The sequence below is a fragment of the Anabas testudineus genome, chromosome 23, assembly GCF_900324465.2.
Source record: "Anabas testudineus chromosome 23, fAnaTes1.2, whole genome shotgun sequence".
NCBI lineage: Eukaryota > Metazoa > Chordata > Actinopteri > Anabantiformes > Anabantidae > Anabas > Anabas testudineus.
In genome coordinates, this window is record NC_046631.1 from 11,664,832 (window position 1) to 11,689,713 (window position 24,882).

General features: G+C 42.2%; 1 protein-coding gene across 12 annotated transcripts in view; it reads right to left on the reverse strand.

The window, feature by feature from the left end:
- The window catches only part of celf2 (cugbp, Elav-like family member 2), a 157,819-nt gene that overhangs the window by 34,298 nt on the left and 98,639 nt on the right, over nucleotides 1-24,882 (reverse strand). For all 12 annotated transcript variants that reach the window (XM_026363445.1, XM_026363444.1, XM_026363443.1 and 9 more), the window contains 2 exons: nucleotides 14,842-14,924; nucleotides 1,484-1,532 (listed from right to left, as the gene is read on the reverse strand). In XM_026363445.1, the coding sequence (XP_026219230.1) occupies nucleotides 1,484-1,532; nucleotides 14,842-14,924 (132 nt within the window). The remainder of the gene's footprint in view (nucleotides 1-1,483; nucleotides 1,533-14,841; nucleotides 14,925-24,882) is intronic.

Genomic DNA, 24,882 nt, shown 5'->3' on the forward strand with positions numbered 1-24,882 from the left:
GAAAACACATTTAAAACTTTGTGTTATCCTTTTTTTAAAATCTACCTGGGACTAGATTTAAACGGCCAGTTCATCCAATGATAGTTTTATATTCCGCTCAATTACTCTTGACTTTAAGGGTCAGTTCACCCAAATTGCAAAAACACACATTTTCTCACTTAGCCATGCAAATAATCTCAGTGCCCAACGCTCGGATGTCTTGAGCGCTGCCATCCTGAATCACCAACCTACACTGCTGACAATTTGCACAGGGAAATATTTTGTACCCAAGTTTTTTAAGCCACAAAAATGAAATTACACTATGTTCCATTATCTGTGAGTGGCAGCAGAAGGCTGTGCTGCAAAAGATGCAGCTCGTGAAGAGACAGCCCAAACATTCACTTTGTGGTTGTCATGAAAAAAAAGTGTTTATCTTGTCAGATTGTTGGTTTGTTGAAGTTTAGTGTGGCATCCAACCCTGAATCTGCTGGACAAGACTGTCCCACTATGCTACACCATCACTAACACTGTCCTGTATTTTCCAAATCAACAAAGTATGACAGAACATAGTGAACATGGATGGAGAATAGTAAAAAGAAAAAGGCTGTCTTATGTTATGTTCTCCTGCTCCTATTATAAATGTTTGCTGTCTCTTTACAAGGCTTTTTAGTGCAAGTTCGCCTTTTTTTAAAACCACAAAATATATATGACGACACAAATAAGATATAAATAACCAAAACCTATAATTACCTACTTTTGTTGATAGATCATACCAGTGAGATGCAAAATCATATTTATATTTCCAAGGTCAAGACTGTGATGTGAACAGATAGAATTTGTCAGTAGGACCCAACTTTTTGTTTTGCTAGGCTGAATGCTGCAGACAGGAAAAGCAAACGTATAAAAATTTAGAGCTGGACAAAACTAATTTAGTCTGTTCATGGGATTTGTTTACAGTGGGAGAAAAATGGCAGCCTCATCGTCTTAAGTAACTGATGCTTCCTCTGGTATATTATATCCGACACCTTCCTAGTTAGAATGAGAAGAAATGGAGGGAGAGGCTCAGTATAGGAAATCAATTCAGAACTGGATCTGCAATATGTAGTTTGGAAATGGGATGATCTGAGGATGGAATGTGTGGCAGAGGAGAGTCCATGCAGCATGTTTGTATGAGTGTGCAGCCACAGGGGAGAGAGGCTGGTTCACCACGAGGCCAAAACGATTCAACTTTCACTGACCTCCTTGTGAAGCACCTTAATAATTCATCACACATATAATAATATATTTATATATATCAGCATTTCCCCCCACTGTCGCTCTCGTTTTCTGTGCCTCTCTGTGTCTCTCGCTCAGTGCTTCAGTCGCTTTTTGCTGTCTGCCAGTCAAGAAGCGAGCAAACACATGGCTGAGATAGCTATTACCAAGCAAATTCAAAACGGCTATTGATGCATGTGTGTGTGATATTGATGCGTCTGTCTCCGTGTGTGTGTGTGTGGCCACTCACCATTAGATTTCTCACTGTCTGCAGGTTTCATCTGAATAGGGTGGTGCATCTGTAGGGACAGAAAAGAGTGGAAACACGTTGAATGCTGGTCTTACACAAGTACAAACACAATCAGATGTTTTGCTTAATACACAGTTTATACCCTAATGCATGTTGTGTCATGTTTTGCATATCCAAATGAAATCCAGATGTGACTTCATCCAAAGCAACTTATCAGCCAGATATCAAAAAGAACTGCACCTGCTTTGGTTCGTCCCGCACTTGATTAAAATCGGACAGTGGTGATAATACAGCTGGAGTGGTTTTGGCTAATTCACCAGGAGAAAATGAAGAACAGGATGAAGAACAGGATTCAGACCAAATTTAAGAGTAAGAACATCAGATTGAAGCGTATGAGATAACGAACAAGGACAGGAAAAAGAGCAAAATGAGGGGGGGACAAAACAGAAAAAGGTTTAAGAAGAGAAAGAAGAAGAAGAAGTAGTGGACCGCCAGGACTATTTCCATAAACCACTGACTACAAAACAGTTCCTCTAAGCCACTGTGCTCCCATTTCTTTTGCCTGGTCTTGAGAAATTAATGAGTTAGTTTTAATTTCAAACCTAAGGTGATTTACTTTCCCCTGACTTGTACCTGTAGTGTGATCTACGTTACAAGATGCAGCCCGGCCGGTCGGAAAACATTCACACTGCACCTTTTCCACCTTTTTATTTATTAGTGTTTTCCCTTATTCAGAGATACAGATTGTATGTTTATACCAGGTGTAAATGGGGTCTAATGCCAGCACTTACACTTGTCTTTTTAGATACTGCATTCCTCTCTGATGTGCACAAAAAGCAGTTTAATGGAGCTAAATGAAAGATGTGTCTATAAGGTGGTGGGTCTCCTTTTATGGAAAACAAGAACATACTTCACAGATGAGAGGGCTTTGTCACCTCGCTCTCTCTGGCCCTCTCTCTCTCTCTCTCTCTACCTCACCCTCCTTCAATCTCTCCTCCTCTGTCCCTTTTTTTATTTCCTCCATCTCTCTTTCCTTTATGGGAGATTATGTGGCTGTTTGATCTGCGGAGAGACGAATGACAGTGATTCTCTAAATCTAGCCCGGTATCAATCACACTCAGAGTCAAATACCAGCCGCGAGTGAGTGTGTGTGTGTCTGTGTGCATGTGCATAAGTGTGTATGTGCCCTGTCTTACCCATAACGCCCCTAGCTCAGTCACGCTGTGACAGAAGGCTTTGATCTTCCAATTCTATCACACACCTTTATCCCAACTCTCCCTCTTGCTCTCTTCCTTTTCATTCTCACTCTTTGCTTTTTTTCCTTCTTCCAGACCTGTCCCAGACACACACTCATGCACTTAAACACACACACACACACACCTAGTCAACCCATTGATTAGTTTCCGAACCTGACCCATTGGGGAAGACAGCGGTAAAGGAAGGAAACCCGAACGAAGACAGAACACAGTGACGCAAATGAACAATACTGTACACAGACATCTGTCAGTTCCACTGCAGACTGCAAGACAAAGCATCATATACAAGTGATTTAGAGAAATAAATCATGGCAGAGATCAAATTATGGCTGAAACAAGTGGGAACAACGGTTAATTCAAGAAATGCAGCAAATGTCTATGTGCAACAAAGAGAGATAGACTACAATAAGAATGAAAACGGAGCTGTGTTTCGCAGTTTGTGACGCACTTTAGCATACGACTGCATGTAAGGGAAACAAGCTAGCAACAGTAATAAAGAAAACAGAAAAGTAAAGAATGAAATCTCGCAGTTTGTGATGCATTTTCATGCGTAAGGAAAGAAGAAAGAAACAGAGGAAAAAATACAAAGAAATGAGAAAGCAAAACGAGATTTAAATGAAATTCAGTGATGGATGGATGCTTTAACTTGGGGTTTGCAGAGCGCATCAGCCACAAATGTCTTCGAGAATGAAAGAAAGAGTAAAAGAAACAGAGAAAAACGGAAAACAGAAGAAAAAGTCGAAAAAATGTCAGCCAGCGACAGACAAGGCGAGAGAAGGGCTGTGAATTAAGAGAATTAAAAGGAAGAACGAAGGACTGAGAGAGAATGAGAGACAGAAGGAGTGAAGGAGGTCATAGACACCAGACAGACAGGAAACCCTTCAGGCTGCAGTCTCAGTACAGTATCACTAACACAAGGACACATGCAGGGACACTGATGAGCTGTGTGTGAGCGACTTTCTCTGTTTGTGTGGAAAAACATTTTAGATCAGTATCATTGTTGTGAGGCCAGTTTCCAAAGGCAGTTTGGAGGTTAAGACTATTAGACTATTAGTTTAGTGATAGTTAAGGTGAGAGCAAAGGGCTTATGTGAGTTCTAACAGCTATATACAGACAAATGTGTGTGTGTGTGTGTGTGTGTGTGCTGAGGCCGCCTCAAAGTCATGTCAAAGCAAACCTGGAAGTCACATCGAGCCAGTTCTCATTAATCCATTTTAAAGTTTGTCCTCTAAAGGGAAAAAACTAAAATAACTAAAAACAAAACCTACGACAGCATCCGCCGCGCTGCCGTCACTCACCACTCACACACGTAAAGAAAAATAAACAGCACACACACTCACACAGGTACAAAAAGTCTGTCTGGCTTTCAGGCGTCTCCTCCTCAGGTCTACCCAGAATGCCCGGCGGGTGGCGTCGCTGTCGACACGTTTGATCTCGGTGAGCTCCCGCCGAGATCCACAAAGCAAGAGTCTCCTTTGCTATCCCACAATTCCACAGTGCTGTTTCTTCTTGCCTGGCAGGCCCACAGCTGCAGTCTGCCATTCATTATGCACTCAGCAGGGGCCAGGCAAAACTACTAAGTCCTCGCCGCGCTCGGGCTCATAAAAAGCATAGAGAACCAGAAACGTCACTGTGCAAAGCCATGTGTGCAGCCGGCCTGAAGCTGCGCTGGCATTTAGCTCTACAAATGTATCCTCCTAGTCAGTAGGCTGCTTCATCTACATCCTGTTTACCTGCTATGTGAGAGTTCATTTTCCCTTCTGTCCCCAAAACCTCTTTTCTACTTTCGTCTCTTCCACAAAATGAGTCTGTTCTCTTTAGTAAATCTTTAACTAAAAAAGTTCTCATAAGCCACTCTAAGCCTGTGCATAATAATTAGTCAGAATACAATTTACAAAAGATGAAAATATGAGCGGAATAGTTTGTGGGGCAGCTGTACAGTTAATGACACAAAGCTGAACTGAATGTAATTTGCTGATGTTAGATTATAATGTAGTGAAAGTTGTGTCTCTGCTTTAAGGGCCTTATTATTTGCTTGTAAAGCATCCACAGTGCACTTGAAGTAAAGTGTCACCATTTGTTTTTAATCATTTTTGGAGCACTTGAATTGCCTTATTACAAACTGCATAGTTCAGTTCTGATTGACCGAGTCACACTGGGCGCCGCTGTAAAATACATGATAAATTCACACCTTTGAAAATCGATTAACATTTAATTTACATACTAATGTGCAAACTAAAAGTCACCACTCACACTGCTAATAATGAGTTGCTGAGCTTCAGTGTTGTTACTGCAACTACACGGCAGAGAACAACAACTCCTCTTAGCTGCTCAATCACGGCAAAGTACTGTACTATATTTATGATCCTGTTATAAAACGTGGAATTTATCTGAATTTAAAGCTTCTCGGACAGCAGAGTCCAGGTCGATCGTCTGCTCCTTCATGTCTGAATTTAACTAATTTTGAGTTGACTTTGCTGAACTTGATAATTTCATCTCACAGCTCATTCAGCTGACTGAAAGCTTCATAACACCTTTAAAATTAGACACTGCCTCATGGTTCATATGTTAATTGACACATTTTAAAGGTGCTCCTCTGGATTTCTGTCCTCTATCTCATCTATGTAATTCCCTCATTATTTCTCTTATGCTTCTTGTTAACAACCAATAACAATCAGGGTGTGTAAATGTAAAGTCCTTCTATTTTACCACCCAGTACTGAATCACAGATACCAGCCAGCAGGAAACTCACCATGCTACCACTTCAGCAGTTTACATGTCAACATTTGCACTTTAAATATGTATTAACTGCTTTTTAGTCCACTTGAGGGGAAACTTAACTTCTGTATGTATTTTAGCTGCATCTCCACCACCTCTGCAGATAAGTCTCTGTTTACTGCTGCTGTTTGGTGCTGAGCATGTTGCAGACAAAGGTTTTACCAGAGCTTGTTGTGTGCTGAAAACAGGGTTAAGAGAATGATTCATAGAGTAAAAGTGCTGTAAAACTAAACTACATTTCACTGTCCTTTGATTCACTATTAATATGAAATACTGAGTCAATTAGCTTTGATTTGTCTGTGAGGATGACAAAGCAAAGTCACAGCTTTGCAAGATTAGCTCATCCAGTCACCAAAGATATTCACGCTTGACTGGAACCATAAGGTCCGCGCTACACCACAGGGATCAGTGCAGTGGGCAGATGAGCTGGATTTTACAACCTTCCAGTTATGGAGGAGTCTCTTTAACGATCTCTGACCCCCCTTTCCTGGCTGAGGCGAGGTGTCTATCTGTCACACCAGCTGATGAAATGTCACCATCCAACCACCGTCTCTTTCTTTCAGCTTTTTAAGCTTAATGTCCTCATCATGCATTAAAACTAGCTGCAACCTGACCAGCCCCCCAGGCTCCTGGTACATCGAGTGCAGGAAATCCTACACTTCCTAAATGTTAACTGCTGCTCTTGGGTTAATGTTATCCCCTCTCGTCTCCTCCTGCCTGCCAGCAACTTCCAGGAATGCCCCGGTTCTGAAAAGGTCGGAGGTGGACTTGCCCTGCAGCCAGAGGACCAACTTGAGGCTCATGATGGGAATAGGATGAGTGTGTGTATGTCTGTTTGTGCGCGCCCTTTGGCAGCAGTTGGCACCTTCAAAGCAACAGCCAAGTTCACATGACCAGAGCGTGTGTGCCAAAAACTGGCGAGTGCACATACTGTATGGTACCGAACACCACCCGCTCTCTGTCTGTCTGTCTCTGTCGCTCACACACACACACACACACACACACACACACACACACACACACACACACACACACACACACACACACACACACCACACACACAGATGACAGCCAGGCGCTCTTTCTCCTCCCTCCTCTCTGAAGGTGTGACGGTGAGGTACTGGGTCAAAGTCAGACAGATGGCCCTCACAGTTGGGATTCAATATAAGTGACCGAGACCGTACAACTGACCACACACACACACACACACACACACACACACACACACACACACACACACACACACACACACACACACACACACACACGACCTCCAGACGGTGATTATCACCAATAACACAACAGACAGCGAACTACAGTTTTTAGAAACCACTCATTAATAGTTTGGTTCTAGGTCAACATCTTCCTTAAGGCATTAGCACTCTTCAAAACGGTGATTGAAAAACCATATTGATGAGTGTTTGTTTGTTTCAGCCGTTAATGTTTCAAAAAGATAACACAGAAGAATGTAGTTCTACTAATATAATCAGATTGTGAGGCTGTGCAGTGATTGTTAAGGATTAAAATACACGAAGACAATTAAATCTCATTATAAATGGTGTATTCAGAGTGGTCGTTTTCAAAAGAGCAGATACTGAAGTATGTATCCTATCAGTTCTGTGCATCTTTTAATTTAATTTCTATTGTTACCACTGTACAAATTATCTGTTCCCAACAGTGGGTGGTATTTATGCTCAATTTATGCTTTCCTACTTAATTTACACCCACAATTTTCATATCTATCGTCCTTCTTCCTTCATTACTTATCATTGTATACGCACTAGGTGTTTCGCTTGTTGTATACAATTTCTTTACTTAGGAAACAAATCAAAAACACATTTTTGTCTCTTAGAGGTTTGAAATAACATTAATTAAACATTGTACACTTGTTTTTAACTGTGTTAAAGAGATCTAGACGTGGATGCTGAACTGAAAGCTAGTCGGCCGTGCAGTTTGTTACAAGATGGACCAACAGGAAACGTACAAGGCTCCCACGGTGCCTCGTCCTATACTTAAAGTACACCTGGTTTCCAATGATGTATAGTCTTGACTGTATGTTTAAAATACTTCAAATACACAAAAACCCCCTCTGCTTTACTCCCCGACTCTAATTCTCACTCTCCTTTCAGCAAACAAACGACTATGAATCAAATTGTCCTTTATAATATCCCTCGTCTTAGCGGCGCTCGGCGCACAGTTAGCCTACATTATCCCCACTTCATTTAGCTCGGTAAACAATTAACCCAGCGCGCGTGTGAGCAGAATGATTGAGGGATTCGACATTAGCTATGCTGCGTCATGTCTCCACACTAACTACTCTAAGTGTGTAACATAGTTAGACTGCATTTACAGCCACTCCCCTCCTCCCCCCACACCTTCTTCTCCCCTTCCTCCTTTTATTCCCCCCTCAAAGAATCAATATGCTTAAACGCCACCACCAACTTGGAAAGAAAAGAGGGGTTAGCGGAGTTAATCTGAAACAAGCAATTAATATTTCTTTCGTTAAATAACAGCACACACACACACACACACACACTCTGAGGGTCGGCGCATCGATGAGGTTTGTCTTCCTTCAGCCCTGTTTGCGATAGCATTTGGGTTTCACTACAGCAATTACAGCCTTTAATTGAATTGATTTCGATAATGAGCCTCTGTAATGACACCGCTGTGGGAATGGTTGTGTGTGTGTGTGTGTGTGTGTGTGTGTGTGTGTGTGTGTGTGTGTGTGTTGTTCGCGATGAATGAGCTACTGTTGTTTTTCTGGACTCGAATCATCTGAGGAGCCGAGCAGGTTTTAAAGATGAGGTGTGTGCTGCTCTAATACCTGTCTACTGGTCAGCCGTCTCCGTTCAGCCTTTTTATAAACCACTTGTCCGAGGTCTAACCTTTCAGCTTGTTGCATAATATCCTCCAGGCTATAACGCATGAATGTTTGATGACACACGGCTTAGTACATGAGAAATTTAATATCCTACACTGCTGTGTTTCCGCTGTTTCCAGCCCAGCACCACATACAACTGTTTCCTAGATCCTTGGGCAGTTACGGCAGTCAGGTTTCACACGAGCTCATTTGCGACATGGTGAGCTGCCAAAAATGTAAAGGGGCTGAAAAGTAAATCAGCTGCTGTATCAGTCAGGGGGAGTTACCTCATCTCTTTTTCCTGCCATTCGACTCGCCTGCTTCTTAAGTGCTGCATGGAGAGCTATTGTGATAGAGCAGTGATATGTGTAATAGGCTCGCGCCTGAACAAACAACACACTGACAGGCTGTGGACACGAAGCATTCCCCCTCTTCACCACACTACTATCAAGGACTTCATTGAAACACACTCTTGTGTAATCTTAAGGTTATGCCCAGATATCACTAAGCCAATAAATGTACTGATGCTGCCAATTTCTATGTTTCGCTTGCATCTTTGCTGTGATGGATTTATTTCCATTACGTTCAGCTATTGTCAGACTGCATCCCCTCAGTGTCAGTGTCTGGTGGTCTCAGTGAGGCTTGAGATCCTTTTCTACCCTGAATAAATAAAAATAACAGAGATTGTTTTGTGAATTTAATGTCAGAGTCAAAATAACATATTAGTCTGTGTTAAACAACACAATTCACAGTTTATTTAAAGACAGAAACTACGAGCTGGGGCGAGTTTGGGAGCATTATTGACAGCTGATTAATAATCGCTTTACTACTAGTTTATGGTATTTAATGTGTTGTAAATGAGCCATTATTCTTTATAGAACTGAGACAGTGCTTCGATTTACAGAATGCAAATAAAATCCCTTTATCTTGTGTTGTTCATCATGTTGTGCATTAATAGTTTGTTAACGATTAACTACAATTAATAAAGATATGATTTATAATTTATTAACCATTTATAATACATGGCAGTTAGCAACACGTTCAGCTAATGTCTTCATGAATGGTTAATAAGATTTATTGATGTTTATAGATTATTAATAAGATATAAATAACATAATACTGTAACAATTAATAAATCCATAATTAGATACTGAAACTAACTTCTTAGAACTTAAACAGATGATCAGATAAGGTGAACTTTGAAATATGATCAATAAATCAAAAACCTATACAGATAATAAGTTACAATAAACACTAAGGCCTGCAGTGTCGAAGTGGCCACAGTCTTATAGTTCGTCTTTTCTCAGGCGGGCACACACAGTTCCCTTCAAAGGCAGGAACAGTCAGAGTCTTTAGACCACAGGGGCTTTTGTATGAAAGAATATGATTTCTTACATGAATGATAACACACATTGTCACTTCCAGTGTGTGCTTCTATCTGCAGCTCTGTCCACCAACTTGAAATAATAAATGACTGATTAGATGACTTATGTCTTTGGATTATAAATTGCTGCTTTTAAACCTTAACCTTGCTTGAGATCACTCTTACTTTGATGAGGGCCTTTGATGTGCCTTTGGTTGCACGAACACACAACCTTGTGCCTGTATTCTGGCAGCAGAGCGTCACTAATTATCTTGCCAGCAGAAAGGTAAGGGAGGTGGGGATCTGTGTGTGTGTGTGTGTGTGTGTGTGGTCTCAGTGCGACGGTAGCTTTTAATGAGCCCCACGCTTCTTATCAAGCTTGGCGCTCGACAAACGCTCTGATCCGCCCACATGGAGGACAGGGCTCGACTGATCGCGTCCCACCCCCCACACACACTCGCTCGCGACCACCTCACCACCCTCCACACACCCTACTCAACATGACGATCACCCTCCCTCTCCCTTCTTCCTCCCCTCCGCCTTACTGTCAGTGTGAAATATCCTTGAGAGAAACTGCGAATCAAAGGGCTTTTTATCCTTTTTTTTTTTTTATTTCCACAAAGAGCGAGTCAGAGGGAGGAAGATGGAGGGAGAGATTCAACAGGACGAGAGAGAGAAAAGGATGGAGAGCGTGTGCGAGAGGAGAAAGAGAACCAGGATAAAGGACTGAACTTCTCCAAGCTGCTCGGTACTCCAGAGGTCACGTCCTAGATTAGCTCTCACTTCTCCCTTCATCCTTGCATCTCTCCATCCCCTCCATCCACCTTCAGACAGGGAACAGCAGCTTCGGGGCCCTCTCGGGGTGTGTGGGGGGGGAAAGGGTGGGACACTGGGCATTTAGACATCTGTCAGCCACTAATGAAAGAGTTCAATTTAGTGGAAAATCTCAAACAACCTTGTCTGACAGGCAGGCTGACAGGCTTTAACTTGCTGTGTGCTGTCAGTGTGTGTGTGTCTCAGCGTGTGTGTTATGTTAGCATGGAGGGTGGAGTGCATCATGAGGGGGAAATAAAAAAAAAAATGTAATGCAATAAAGTCAGACTGTGCTGAAGCATATGTCTGTGTGTACACAGAAGTGTGTCTTTAAAACGTGTGTGTGTGTTAAAGAGTCATGCAGGGTGTGGATCAGTACATGCAGCAGGGGTCGGGTCATATGGCTTTAAATCGCTCCAGGGGTACGGCGCATGTTTTTTGACGATAGATGGGTTTGGTGGGGGGGGGGTTTCAGTGTGTGTGTGTGTGTGTGTGTAAAGCAGCTTATTTCGAATCACCAGTGCTGCAGTGTTAGAATTGGAGAGATGAACACAGCCCTCGCTCACATGCAGGCAGAAACACAGACACACACACTGTCTCCACCCCAACAGAGCTTCATTAGCAAGTCATTAGAAACAACTTCAGTGAAAGCTGCTGTTCTTTGAGAAACAGGCCTGCGTGATCGTGGAGCAGTAGTGCAAATTTCAATAGGAAAATGGTATATTACTGTTTTAGCAACATGTTACAGGAATAGCTTGTTGTTTATTGATTTCCTGCTGAGAGTTAGACTAGATAATGAAGTATGTACGGTAAATACAACGATAGGCTACGATTAGCTTAGCATAAAGACTGGAAACAGAGGAAAACTGCTAGCCTTGTTCAGTTTAAAGTAAAATCAAATCTGCCTACAAGCACAACACAATCTCACAAGTAAACATATTTTATTTTGTTTGTTTAACTATACAAAAAAAAAAAAAAAGGAGAAACATGTTTTGTTGTCTGAGATTCTGCTTCACAGCACTGGGTTCAGTTAAAATGTTTATGAGAATCTGTAAAAGCTGAAGCTTTAATAATGCTGTATAACCAGTTCCTGTTCGGACCTGTATATTCTGTGGAAACACTACTTCATCACTGAAGTACGACAGACAAGTCTGCAGCTGACATGACATGAGCATGCACTTTCTGCATACACAAAATCACACGTGCATACATTTAGTATACATGCACTGTCAGCTGAGACAGCTGAAGAGTGACAGGAAGGGATGGAGAGATGTGGAGAGGCTGGGAGCTGGAAGAGAAGCTGCCATTTTAAAAGCTCTTCCACACGATGAACATCAATCCTTCGTTCTCGTTGCCTCTACGAGTGGTGTACAGGGACAGATTCATCACATAAACTGCAGACATCTTCACTTCATGCCCTCCTAAAAAATGGCAACCATTCAACTGCCTCAGCCCTAAACCAACATGGCTGTCGGTTGGCGCTGCCAATACCGGTGCCCTTTTCTCCAATTTGGCCCTCGTCCAGCTTTCCACTCTGATTGCATCTCTCCCTGTTAGGGCCTTGGGTTTGGAAGGAGAGATAGAGTGAGGGAGGGGAAGACTGCCAATACAAACATTGTTCTGCTGGCTTTTTACAAGCCAGGAGAGTGGGGAAGTTAATAAGCAGGTATTGGTTTTTAACTGCGGCCCGTTTATTGCTTTGCCCTCGAGCGTGCTGGAGTGCTCTACTCCACCTTTTTCCTGTCCATCTGCCCATCGCCTCTGCTAACCTCCCGCTCAATTTCTCCCTCTCTATGTCTATGCTCTCTTTTGTCTTGACTCGCCTCGTTCAGCAATTAATTCACCATCCTCATCACCAGTTTTTTCTGTCTCTAGATGGCTCCTTCCTTTCACCTGTTTTTTATTTGCCCTTTTTTTAAGCTGACGGGGAGCCAGTTTAAAAACCTCATTCAAATTCCAAACAGTGATGATGATCTGTCATCATGTCACTATTGATTCTGTGTTTCAAGTGTGTGTTTGAATTTGTACTGTACTTATTGGTCTACCTCGTGTGCCTGTATATTAGGTTTAAAGCCATATTCGTCTGTCAGTAAGAGAGTTTTATTAAATATAAGCTAATCATTGTTGTCCAACTCTGACATGATGAATATGATGCAGTTTAATTAAGCGCATATTGTGCTGTGATCAATGTTGTCTAGGTTTTAATGGACAGTTTTAATTTTCCCCCAGGGCTCTACAAAGCCTTAAAGGAAGACATTATTCTGAAGTGAATAACTACTTTAAGACCCTTTTTAAGTTTGTAAGGAAAAAGTTATGTGTATTTTTATTCGCAAATATGGGGTATATTAATAATATTCTCCACAGAGATGTTGAAGAAGAAGTTTAGAAGCAATCAAAGAGGCAGTAAAAACACTCTGTGGTAATGATGCAAACACAAAATGTCCACTAGTTGTGCTACAGAGCAATGTTTTGCTTTTGTTTGTCTCTTGTCCTGGTACATCAGCATGCGACTGACAGAGAACATTTGTGGTAATAGTTTTTGCATTACTTCACCCATTGAAATAGTGGCAGTAATTAAACCTGGCAGCTGAAGGGTGCTAGCTAACAAAAATCAATGTAAATAATGCAGCTTTAATAATCTGCTTCATAAATGTTCACATGAGAATGCATCCAATATATTTGTCAAGTCCCAAGGACACAAACATGTGTCCTTGGGGCCTTAGGAAAATGTGTTCATAGTAAAAAATGTATTAATAATATAGGAAGTTAAAAAGTATTTCAGGTTTATCATAGTGTCTTATTATGTTGATATGTATTTATATATTTATTTTAATAAATGCAGAAAACAGCATTTATACAGGTTCAGTTTTTTATTCTTAGGCTAAAGAACATCTGACTTTAGAAACTAAACCGATGCCCTTGCCAGCAACTACAATCCAAATTTACCGGTGTCTGACTTCAAAAAGCCCCAAACATAACAACCAGATGCTGCAGGAGAGAGAAGTTAGTGAGGAGGAGGAATGACCAGACAGAACAGAGGGAGGGAGGGTGTTATGGTGTAGAAGAAGGCGATTTCATGTTCCTATAATCCTGAGACTGCTGCAGTATGTGTCCTCCCTAGGGCTATTTCACACCTCCAAAAAGGGATAAGTGACTAACTCTCACAGCACAGGAAAACAGACCAAATTTAACAGACTTATTCCACTAGCAATTAACACAGTGACTCTGCAAAACAACAAGCTCGACTCGCAATCGGAAGCCCGAGCACAAATCCCGTGTACAGCTCTTGTGGGATTCTCAGTATCCACCTCGTCCTGCCCATGAGGGCTATCTGCTGATCCATCCGACAGAAGAAAGCGAGTGCAGGCGCTCAACTGATGAGATTCCAGTTAGCTCATGCAGCCAAGGAGAGAGGCAGGGAAGCAGCCAATAGCCCGAGCAGAAGGGATCTGGGGGCCTCTAAATATCCACCCTGGGCTAAAAGAGCAAGAGTGCGAGCAAGCTCCAGCCCACTTCTTCTATCACTCTCTTGGGCTGCAGGAGGGAACAATAGTGGAGAACAGCGCAGGCAGCATGAAAGTCAATGCCGCTGCATCAACACACTCCTTTGTAGTATAGGCTACACCCAAGTGTCAAAACATACAGAAACAGATGTGAGCAAGTGTTGTTGACAACTAGAGGCCTGTAGTCACACACATTTTCTATTTTTTTGCTGAATGTTTGAATCCTCAACTATGTAATAGGTGGGGCTGGGAGCTGTGTATATAATTAATACTTATATAAATCACACTGTGTGAAGTATATAAAAAATATGTCTAATACAATTTAATGTTATCTTATTAAATTATTAAATCTTATTTTTTAAATCAAATGATTGCCCATGCAAATATTTTTTTTTGGCCTAAAACATTCCATCAGCTGCGGGCTAAAAACATCTGTTACTTAATTTGTTGGCCAGTAAAACCTTCATTTACTTGTATGTGTACAACATGTGACTGTTCCATTAAAAAGTTCTTGAAATCACCATTTCTCCTCTTGCTAATGTGCTTCTTCACTTATCAATTCAGTTTCGTCCACCAACTCTGACAGCCGGATGCTCACCTGCTCCCGTTTTCAATCACTCACACTTGCAGATGCACTGTGGCAGCAGTGCAACACGGTAATGCACATATCAGTGCGCTCGGACACATACACACACTCAGGTTGGGGTGGACTGCCTCGGGGTACTGCTGTAAGTGTGTGATTAGAGGAGAAAGTAGGCAGAGGAGAATCGCAGACACACACTCACCCCTGTTAAGGTCTTTATGTTGTGCAGCGCATTCTGGGCTTCAAGGGCAGCTTTCCTTGTGTAAAACGTGACAAAACAGCAGCCTGGGGAGAGAAAGAACGAGAGAGGGGATGAGCATAAAGAGCAACAAAGAGCATTTTCTCTATTCATCTGTTGGCATCACCTGTCGACACCGGCATACGCTGAGTGAATATTAAGAATGAAATGTCCTAGTGGATTGTTAGGGAATGCTTTTGGATTCATTTCAATGATGATGACTTGGGCCTCAAGGAAGTGTGTGCATGCGTGTCGCTCAATGCAAACACACAGCAGTCGGGAAAAGAGGAGGCGATAGAGAAACGAGTTGTCTCTTTATGAATCCTTGAGTAATCGGTGAACAGCTGCTTACACACTCATTCACTAAAGAAAGCATTTGTTCACCTATTGCTCGTGTTCACCCACTGGCTTCACTTAATTATCAGTGAATTGCACGTCAATGTTTTCCTGACGTCCTAGTTATAGTAAAATAAGCCTAAATACAAAGTCAAAGTAGATAATGAAGGTTATTAAATTTCTCAAAACTTATTCTTAATCCACCTTTAACGCAGGTTTAACCCTGACGCCCCAAACCTACAAACTAAGTCGCTTCCTCACTCGATCGCTCACTTATACACTCAGTTCTGTATCTGCACTCAAATACGTGTGCATGCACACAGTGGAGAGTGAACAAGGGAGCGAGGGATTCAGCATCTTCATTAATCTGTGTGTAATCCCTGTTGAGTGCGGCTGAAACACTGCAGTTTCAGGCCTTTCTCAGTCAACACACACAAACCTGGATAGAAAGCTGGACATTTAGAGAAGACACAGAGGTGTGACTCCTCTATTCTCCTCATTTACACAGCTGGTGTTATTTGATTTATGTCAAACACTGGGCTTTAGACTGGACAGCTGCTCGTTATCATTCTTCATTCTTATGGTTTATATTGAAATTTTAGAGGTTAAAAGAATTCTGCCACCAATGACACATAACATCATCACACAGTTTTATTTCTGTAGTAGAAATCTATATATTTTTTAAATATTAATACATATTAAAAGGAACCACAACAGCTGCTAATGGACCTTGTGATAACGTTGTTTAATCAACTGTCGTATCCAAAGTCAAGTATTAAATTTTGAGCTCTACCTGAAACACAGCTGTGTAATTTCTGTCCTGCAAATGTCATGCCATTCATTGACTCATTGGAGTCCTGTATTTTCCATATCAGAGACCTCATTGACACAACAAAATGAGAATTTGTGCTTAAAATATCGTCAAGTGTAGCTTGTTAGTCTTAAGGCTAAATCCATTTTATCAGTCAGGGTTACCATCATTTGTTTTAACAAGTAGCAACTGCAGTGTTTATTGCAGTTAAATAAACTTTAAACAGTAGTTTTGTGTGGTTGCCTGTAACTACAGTTGGATGTGACCTGTTAGGGGATTTTTAATGAATTCATGACACTTAAGTGCAGTATTTTCTGTGTGTGTGTGGGGGGGCTACAAGAAGTTAGAATATCTGGGACATTGTATGTAATTTGTAGGCATTTTGCAGCTTTTATTAATAAGTGAGAGACTCCCAGAACTTCCTGGAGATATAAGATGTCTGCATGTGTAAACTTACAGTTTGATAAGGTTATATATTAGCATATGTCAACCACAGGTGAGTCTCTGAACTGGTGGAGCTTCAACATCTTCCTTCCACTTGCTGCAGCTTCATGTGTTTGGACCGTATGTCTCTGTTAATTTATTTGTCCAGAGATGAGCTGGGTGTGCGATTGTTTACATCTGCTTTGTTGTTCTCCCCATTGTGTTTATGACATAGATCAGCTCAGTGTGAATGAAGCGAACTGGTTGTGGTTTTGTTGCCCATATCGTAGCTATCAGCCCTTATGACACTTGCCCTGCAGTGCATCTTAGTGAAATCCAACAGTGAGCATCTGGAGCAGGTTTAGCATCCAAATCCCAGAGTCCCTTTGATGAGGCTGGGATCATAATGGATCTGAATTCCTGCTGTGTCCTCCGGGTGCCAGGGTTGTTGAAGAATTGGCCCTTAGCCTAGCGTCAGCAACGTGATTGGTGTTATGATTCAGATGGTGTAGTGCCTGTGTATTAGCTGGGATAACTCCGAGCTTAGTGTTTTCATCTTCAGCCCACAGCGTGAAAAGCAGCTCAGGGTGTCACTTCACTAAACTCTGAGCCCTCCACTTCTACCATCAGTATCAATTTACCACCAAGAGTTTCCCATCAGCTTCTACTAGTTAAAGGCATGGAGATAAGAGGGGAAATTAGTCATGACTGACAGATTATCATGGGGTAAAAATGATATCTATTCCATGTGGGTCACCACACGGATATGGCAGCCACACACGGGTTAGCGGTAAACTGGTGACTGCCACTTACTATTCTATTTCATTTATGCTTTCCCCTATCATAATAAAAACTGAGTGTACTAAACTGTGTGTCTAAATAAAAAAATAAAATAAAATCCTCTAAATAAAAGTAGTAACCTCTGGAAAAACTGTTGACAGTAAGAATCTAAACTGAAAGTACTCAACTGTTGATTCCATTGCTCAAAAGTCGGGAAAAAGTAAACCACAGCATCTCTATGTAAAAAAGTAGCGGTGGCCCTGTTTGCTGCCTGTTCTCCATTAAGGCAGGTTACCCTGCCCTCACCTCTGCATAACAAGTGGCATGCCAGCATGGCATACCAAGCTCTATTACTGTGGATTCATGTACTGCACTCAACCAGACTGGCGTACACACTGAAAACTTCAAATCAACCCTATTTTCACCCACTGTACAAGTCAGTGCAGAATCTAAATAAACTTAATTACAGTCCTTAGAAAGGGTCTAATAAAGCACAATAAGGGATAACACCTGCACAGGTGTGAGCAGGGATTTTAAAGGCACGACTGACTAAAGCGTCTGGCACTATACAGAGCAATAACTGGTAAATTGTTTACTGCCTGTGGCACTTTACATCAACAGTCTAAAGAGTTAAATAGGCCCACATTTTCAATTACGAACCATTAAAAAATTAACAAATGTACTACACATTAGTGCACTTACAGGAACATGACTGAGCTGAACTAAATTACTTGACTCAATGCACATGTAAACATGTCAAACTGACTAAAGCACATGAGTGTATTGTAACTGGCACTGTGATTTCCATGTGAGGCACGTTAACTTTTAACTGTGTTCATTATATTTGCTGCATGGTTGGCACTCGGTGGATGCTACACCTGTACGAGGGGGAGCTTTATAGGATTGCCGTAGTATTGTACATTATAATGCCATTATTATTCCAACTGCACCTATGTTCAAGCTTTGGCCCCTTGTGTGTGATTAGCAATTCCAATAGTACTGTATGATGGTTAGCTACTAGCCCACATGCTGCGGATTAAGATTCTGGTGGCATTTTTTGCAAATCTGTATATGGGAGGGTTAGCTTTGGGTGTTAGCGTTAGCGATTCTGACAGCATATAATGTGCAGGGGAGGGTTGGCTGTTAGCACTGCATTAGCTGCTGTGTGTTGTGATTCCCATGGTGTAGCCTGGCCTGAGAGCAATGCAGTATGTGGCAGATCGTCCCAGGTGGTGGGCTGTCAAGACGAGGATCAAAGTGCAAAGGAGTGGACCACACACACATGCACATACACACAAATGCACACACAGACAAAGAGACAATCCCTGCAGTGTTCCAGTTCCACCTGTTTAAGAGTCTGCACACTCACAGCTCACACGTACAAAGCCGCAGAAAGCCAATGAGGGCATACATAATATTATTTAAGAATATGTCTGAGACACATACCTGTACAACAACCTTGAACAGGTGAACAAGTGCTACAGACTAGCATGAATAAGCTATTTCCATCCATTTGTGTGTATGTGTCTCTTTTCTCGCAGCACAAACATTTACCTGAAGACCGAGAGGGCTCAGAGCTGGGAGATACACTCTGCTTGTACTGTTGAAAAGGGACACTCAAAAACACACACCTGAGACACACGCACACAAACTTGGAGCGAAGGGAAGAAATCTATTAGACGCTGATGTGTGTAACAGGAAAAAAGTGTTGAAAGAGTGAGACAGATGGAGAGGACGTGGGAAAGAAGGGCAGAGGGTGTGCAAGATAAAAAAAGAGAGGAGAAGAAGAAGAAGGGGCCGAGGAGGGTTGTGAGTGGAATAGAGAGCAGAGGAGGGAGATGCCTGTTCATAAATGCTTCATGGCTGCTGAAGGGGGCCTTTGACTGAGTGAAGACCCGCAGCCCCTCGCCTCTGTCAACACATCTACCCCCTCCAACAACAGGTCAACTCCGGCTTCGCGGCTCAAGACAGGTCTGCAGAGGAGCTGAGGGTGTGCAGGCATGTTGAAGAGGTGCCTTCAGGCTCATGTATTGGCGTTTGAGGTCGATATAGTTTTTTTATTTTAAAAAAGAATCAGACAGTCCGTGTTGTCCATGTCTGTTCATGGCAATCTGACCAGTCTGGGTGCAACACACTCCGAGGTGGCAACCTGCCCTGCAACCTTACTTTTTGAATCCTCCCCTGCCACTCAATGTGTGGTAGGTCACATTAGCGTAATTAGCGACTGGGTTACGATATCCAAGTTTTATCCTGTGGCTTCAAGCCTCCAGGTTGGAAACGACTGCTCTATTTTATGTAATGCTCAAATGTTAATGAGTATTAGCACCACAGAATGAGAAAAGAAGGGAAAAGGGAGGTGGAGTTGGGTGTGAGCAGCATCCAGCAGGATGCAAGTAGGGTTTATTAAGAGACAGGCAGGGGGTGTATCGTAAAGCTTCACCCTGAGCCCTTCCAACTGAGGCTGAGTGCAGCTTCATAGTGACTCTCTCTCTGTGCCCTGCATCACTCCAGTTCCTTCTCCTTCCCTGCCACACTCCCTTTGACCCTTGGGGTTCCACTCAACCACTGACCCACATTAACTACACTCTACTGCAATTACTGCTCACACGGGCCTCTGAGTGGCATGGGATAAATACTCCACCTCTCTCTCTTCTTTGCATTTTTGGCCCCGTTAGTGTTCTCTCTTTGCTCTTGGCGAGCTGCAGAAATGCCCCTTAATGTGTATAATTTATGTGTGTCAAAAGCCGCTGAGTGGCAGCAGGGGTGGGGGGAAAAAATGACAGCGAACACATTCTGAATTTGACAGTGCAATAAAGAACAGATTGTCAGATGGAAAAATAGGGAGAGGATGAGTGGATAGCTTCAAACAATGCTGCATCTCTGATGGGCATTTGGCTGATGTTCTAATCCTGTTAACACAGGAATCGGTCCAGCTCGCAGCACTTCACAAATCTATACAATCCACTGGTTACTTTGGTGGAAAAACACCAATGTCATCCCCTTCCAAATCCTCCCTCCCTCCCTTCCTCGCAGTCCTCGGAGAGGAAAAAAAAAAAAGATCCAGCTCTGCAACTACGCTCATAACCAAGCAACTCTCTCTGTCGCTGAGGCATGCAAAAGTATAAACACAGAGGAAAAAAAAGACACACAGAGACAAGCTGAGAATCCACACACACACACACACACACACACACACACACACACACACACACACACACACACACACACACACACACACACCATCTCCCATTAAAATCCACCTGCAGCTGCTCTGTAATTGGGCTTGGGTAGCCGACTAAAAAAGCTAACGTCTAGTTAAGGCGATATAATTGGCCGCTCTGCTTTAGGAAAGAATGAAATAAATCAGTCCTCAGTCTCACGTCGGCCCCGTCTCAACTGAATCCATTAGAGCAGATAATTGTCTTGGACAGCAGAGCGTTCGCTTAGCGTTGCCACAGCTGAGCGAGAGGATGCAGTTGGCTTGCAGTTTCAAAGAGGATGTCTGCCACTGGATGGGTATGGGTCCCTGGTCACAGAATCAGAGTAACCCAGGCAGGGAGATTTTCATCTAAGCAGTGATCGGAAATCAGATACTATGATCTGCCTGCATGTGTTTATCTCCAGACTGGAAATGATTTCTCAAATCCTCATTGGATTTTTGTGTTATTTCTTTTAGCTATCAAGATGACATTTTAGGTTAGAGATTTCAAAATGCTGCTTGATGTAAAATCTATTTCAGGTGTCCAGATCAGACACTTATCAAGAAAAAAATCACCTCTCAGGGGCCAGTATTGACTACCTTTTGTTTTCGAGGTGGTTTATATGAAGGGGCATCTGTTGTTGCACTTAAGGAAGGAATCTGCAGCATCCTGTCTCTCTTTGGTGCTGTACACTCGTGGCTATGTTGTGGCTGCTGCTCTTCCCCAGAGATCGGCTGTCAGTCAAACTGTGTGGGTGGCTGCATGTTGTCTCTTTTCTCACATTTGAAGATTTGATTTTTCTCCAGGTGGCCCTTTTGTATTTGTCATTGCAGCTGCAATGTTGTGGCTGCAGACTGAAATCACCTTTGTGCCACAGTAATCAGCAACAGATTGTAGAATATAGATCTAGTTAGTTATAGTATGTAAAGAGGTTAGTTTAGGCAAGTAGCGCATGCTATCTAACAGACCTTTCCAGTTGATATGTAATGCTATCAGCTCTGCACTCTGCAAAATAAGCACTTTGATAATGATAATGAGCAGGATCATCATAGAGCAAAGAAAGGTGGATTGATTTAGAGTCTCATGCAACCGCTAGCTTAGGTTGCATAAAGTAGCTTTAACCAATGATTGCAGTCATGGTGGGTAACCAGAGTGCTTTGTTAGCTCATAAACATATGCTGCTTCAGAGCACTTGCTAAAACTGAGAGGCTCCAATAAATCTCTTTGCCAGCCGAGTTAACAGCAGAATAGATCACCTAGGTTGTTCTTGGAAACCATTAAAATGACTACCTTTCTAAATCCTATTAAAATCTAAATTATACAGAGTGGTGATGTAAATAGTAGGGATGCATTCATGCAGGGAACATTTGTACAAGTCAAACAGCCAACAGAATTAGCAGCATTAACCTTAATTACCTACAGTTATATAGTGTTAAATGAGTACAGCTGAGGACAGCTGAGTCGAACACACTCTATCTTTCACTTTCACCATTTCACTCTGCTGTTAAACATGTAAGATATTTTTAAAATTGCAGCTCTTAAACTCTTTTGAACTTGAATCAGTGATTTTTGGTAGAAAACCAAAAACCATTCAGACATTTTTTTTGCCTTAGTTTAACATTCAAGTCAGATACACATCATGATTTATTATTAAATAGCAATCACTGTCAAACATTTTTACATCACCCTCAGTCATGATTTCCAGGCCTTGTTGTTCACAGAGACATTCGTGCAGGTTACTGTACTTTAATGAAGACGTTATTCTTTACATGTGTGTGTGTCACAGCAGCTCATGTGGGCAGGCTGGATCATTAAGATAAATGACAAAGCACGTCCCCTGCCAAAACAGGGATACACTCAGACACACTGCAAACAAACTCGTCATGGCGCTTAAGGTTGTGTTTTAGCAAAAGGACCATTTTCTGTTTATCCCTCTGGCTCTCTTTGTCTCACTCTCTCTTTATCTCTCCCTCTATCTCCATCTTTCTTTCAGCACAAAATGCCAAATTGCTCCATTTCTCACTCGCTCCCCTCTTCCGTGGCTCATCCACTCATCTGGTTATTAACTCCAAACACATTAAACCAACAGTAGCGCCACGAAATTCCCCAGACTGTCCTAGTCAGCATAAACACGCACACACACACACACATAGAAGCAGCCAAACTGCACACACCTGGGTCAAACTGCAAAATGGATTCTGAATGAGGCACCAAAGCTGCAGCATTTAATGCTCTAGGGCCAAAATCAACAAATCTAATATCTTACTAAAGGAAATCAAGCAGAACCCCAAATTATTCCCCATGATTGATTACGTTCTGGATTCTAAAGAACCGAAACAGACTTCGAGAGATCACTGAAATTAGATGCAATGTGGATTTTGGGGGATCTGATGTAGTCGGACTGATGAAAGGACGTGTGTTTGCTCGAGGAGTTTTATTCTTGTCAGGCTGAAGAAGCCTCTCAAACAGCACTTACGACCATCATGTGATGCCAGATGATGACAATAATAAAATAGAGGGATTATACTGATTCACAGATATCCACTTTCTGGTTTGACGTGTTTTTCAGCCGGAGCTTCAAGCGAGCATTAAGTCTTGGGTTTTATCTCCAACATCCTGTAATTAATCACTAATTTATTCATTGCTGTCCCGGTCCAATGTCAGACATGCTGGTAGAATGAAATGAGAGAAAATAGCTGGGTTTACCTTTAGAATTAAGTTACTGCAGTAATGCTGGGTGAACCAGCAGAGACTGAATTCACAGGATGTAAACGTGTGAATCGGGGCTAAAACACACTAATGTCACAGAGCTGTGGATTTAAAACTTTAAACACTTTAAACTTTAAGCCACAAAAAAAGGGAACATGAGACTTGACTTCTTGTCCAGCAGACCTCAATCTTCAAAGGTCATTGCATGTCCCACTCGACTGAACTGGTTTCAGATTCAGCGTCTTGGTATTATGTGTGCAGACTCACACTTGGAGTCATAATGCCTACTGTAAAATATGGTTCATCAACTTTGGTCAACAGCAGTCACATGGTGGGATTAAAACAGGCTTTTTTTGTGGCCATAAACTTAAAACTCAGGCCCTTAAGGCCTTTATATCCTCCATATATTTATGAGTTTCTGTTTGGAGTTATCCTGCAGCCTACTTGCCAAACTTCCACTGTCAATTAACATTTCCCATGTTGTGTTGTTGGTGTCTTTCTGTTGCTGATGTTCTTTTTTGGACTAGCGTTTGCGCAATTGTCAGCTAATGAGGATCCAGACAAACAAAAAGAAGGAAACAGAGAAGTTGTTGGAAGTTGTAAAGGTTTGTAGCTGCAGCTGTGGAGCTTTTTCTGGCTGTCACTGGGGCTAACAAACTCATTTAATTCCAAACTTGCATTTTTACGAAAAAAAGAAAGAAGGGAGGAAAGAAAGGGAAAAACTCCGCCTGGGTCGCCACTGGGCCATCAGAGTGAGCTCATTTGCCCTAAATGGCTGAGATCATTTTCAAACAACACCATCGCTAATTTAAAATAAACACAATAAGGGAAGAAAGGGGCCACGGTTTTCCTGACACCGGTGAAATTACCCATGGTAAAGCTGGCGAGGGGGCCGTTGCAGTTCCTCCAAGCTGAGCAAGTGCAGATGAGGCCAGGAGGCTTTCTTAACTATGAGAAAACAACAACCGTGCTCAAAGCCTGCAAATAACAAGGCCAGTAAGAGCCCAATCAAATGCCATATTTCCTCTTAAAACACTCCACCTTGCAGCACAGAAAGAGAGGCTGGAAAAAAATGAGGCACAAAGAGACATATTGTCATTCAGAGAAGAACAAATAAAAGGCACGGTAGGTAACAGTGTTTTTTATCCACTGTAGAAGTGGCAGTGAGTGATACTCTTGACTCAACAACCACCACAACAACTTATTTCAAGGGTAGTGAAGATGGAGCGGGAGATTTAAGGGAGATGAAGGATAGCAGGAGGAACTTTGGCCCTTTTTTCCTCTTCATAAGCAGCCGAGAGAAAAGGAGGGAGAAGAGACTGGTGGGGAGAGGAGTCATCTCAAGGCTAAGAACACACAAACACAAAGCGCATGACAAGTGTGTTGGTGTGCAAAAATGAGTTGATTTTGGTCTTGGCAGAATGCAGTCTTCAGGCTTTCATAAGCTTGTATGACTCAGTCAGAATGAGATGAAGCCAGGAAGGAAAAAAAACGAAAGAGAGGGGGAGAGATAAACTAAAAACAGAAGCAGACGGCAACGGAGTATGTAGGTGCAGAAAGGTGAGGAGCACCACATGTTCTAGTCACTGAAAAATATATTCCGCTTTCACAACATGCATGTATAGCGTGTCATAATGTACAGCGTGTGTCAGCTCATTTGCATCTCTGGCTGTCTCTGAAAAAAAGCTTTTACCCTCATCTGAGGAATGTGCATTTGAACAGCAAGGGAAACAAAATGATAATGAA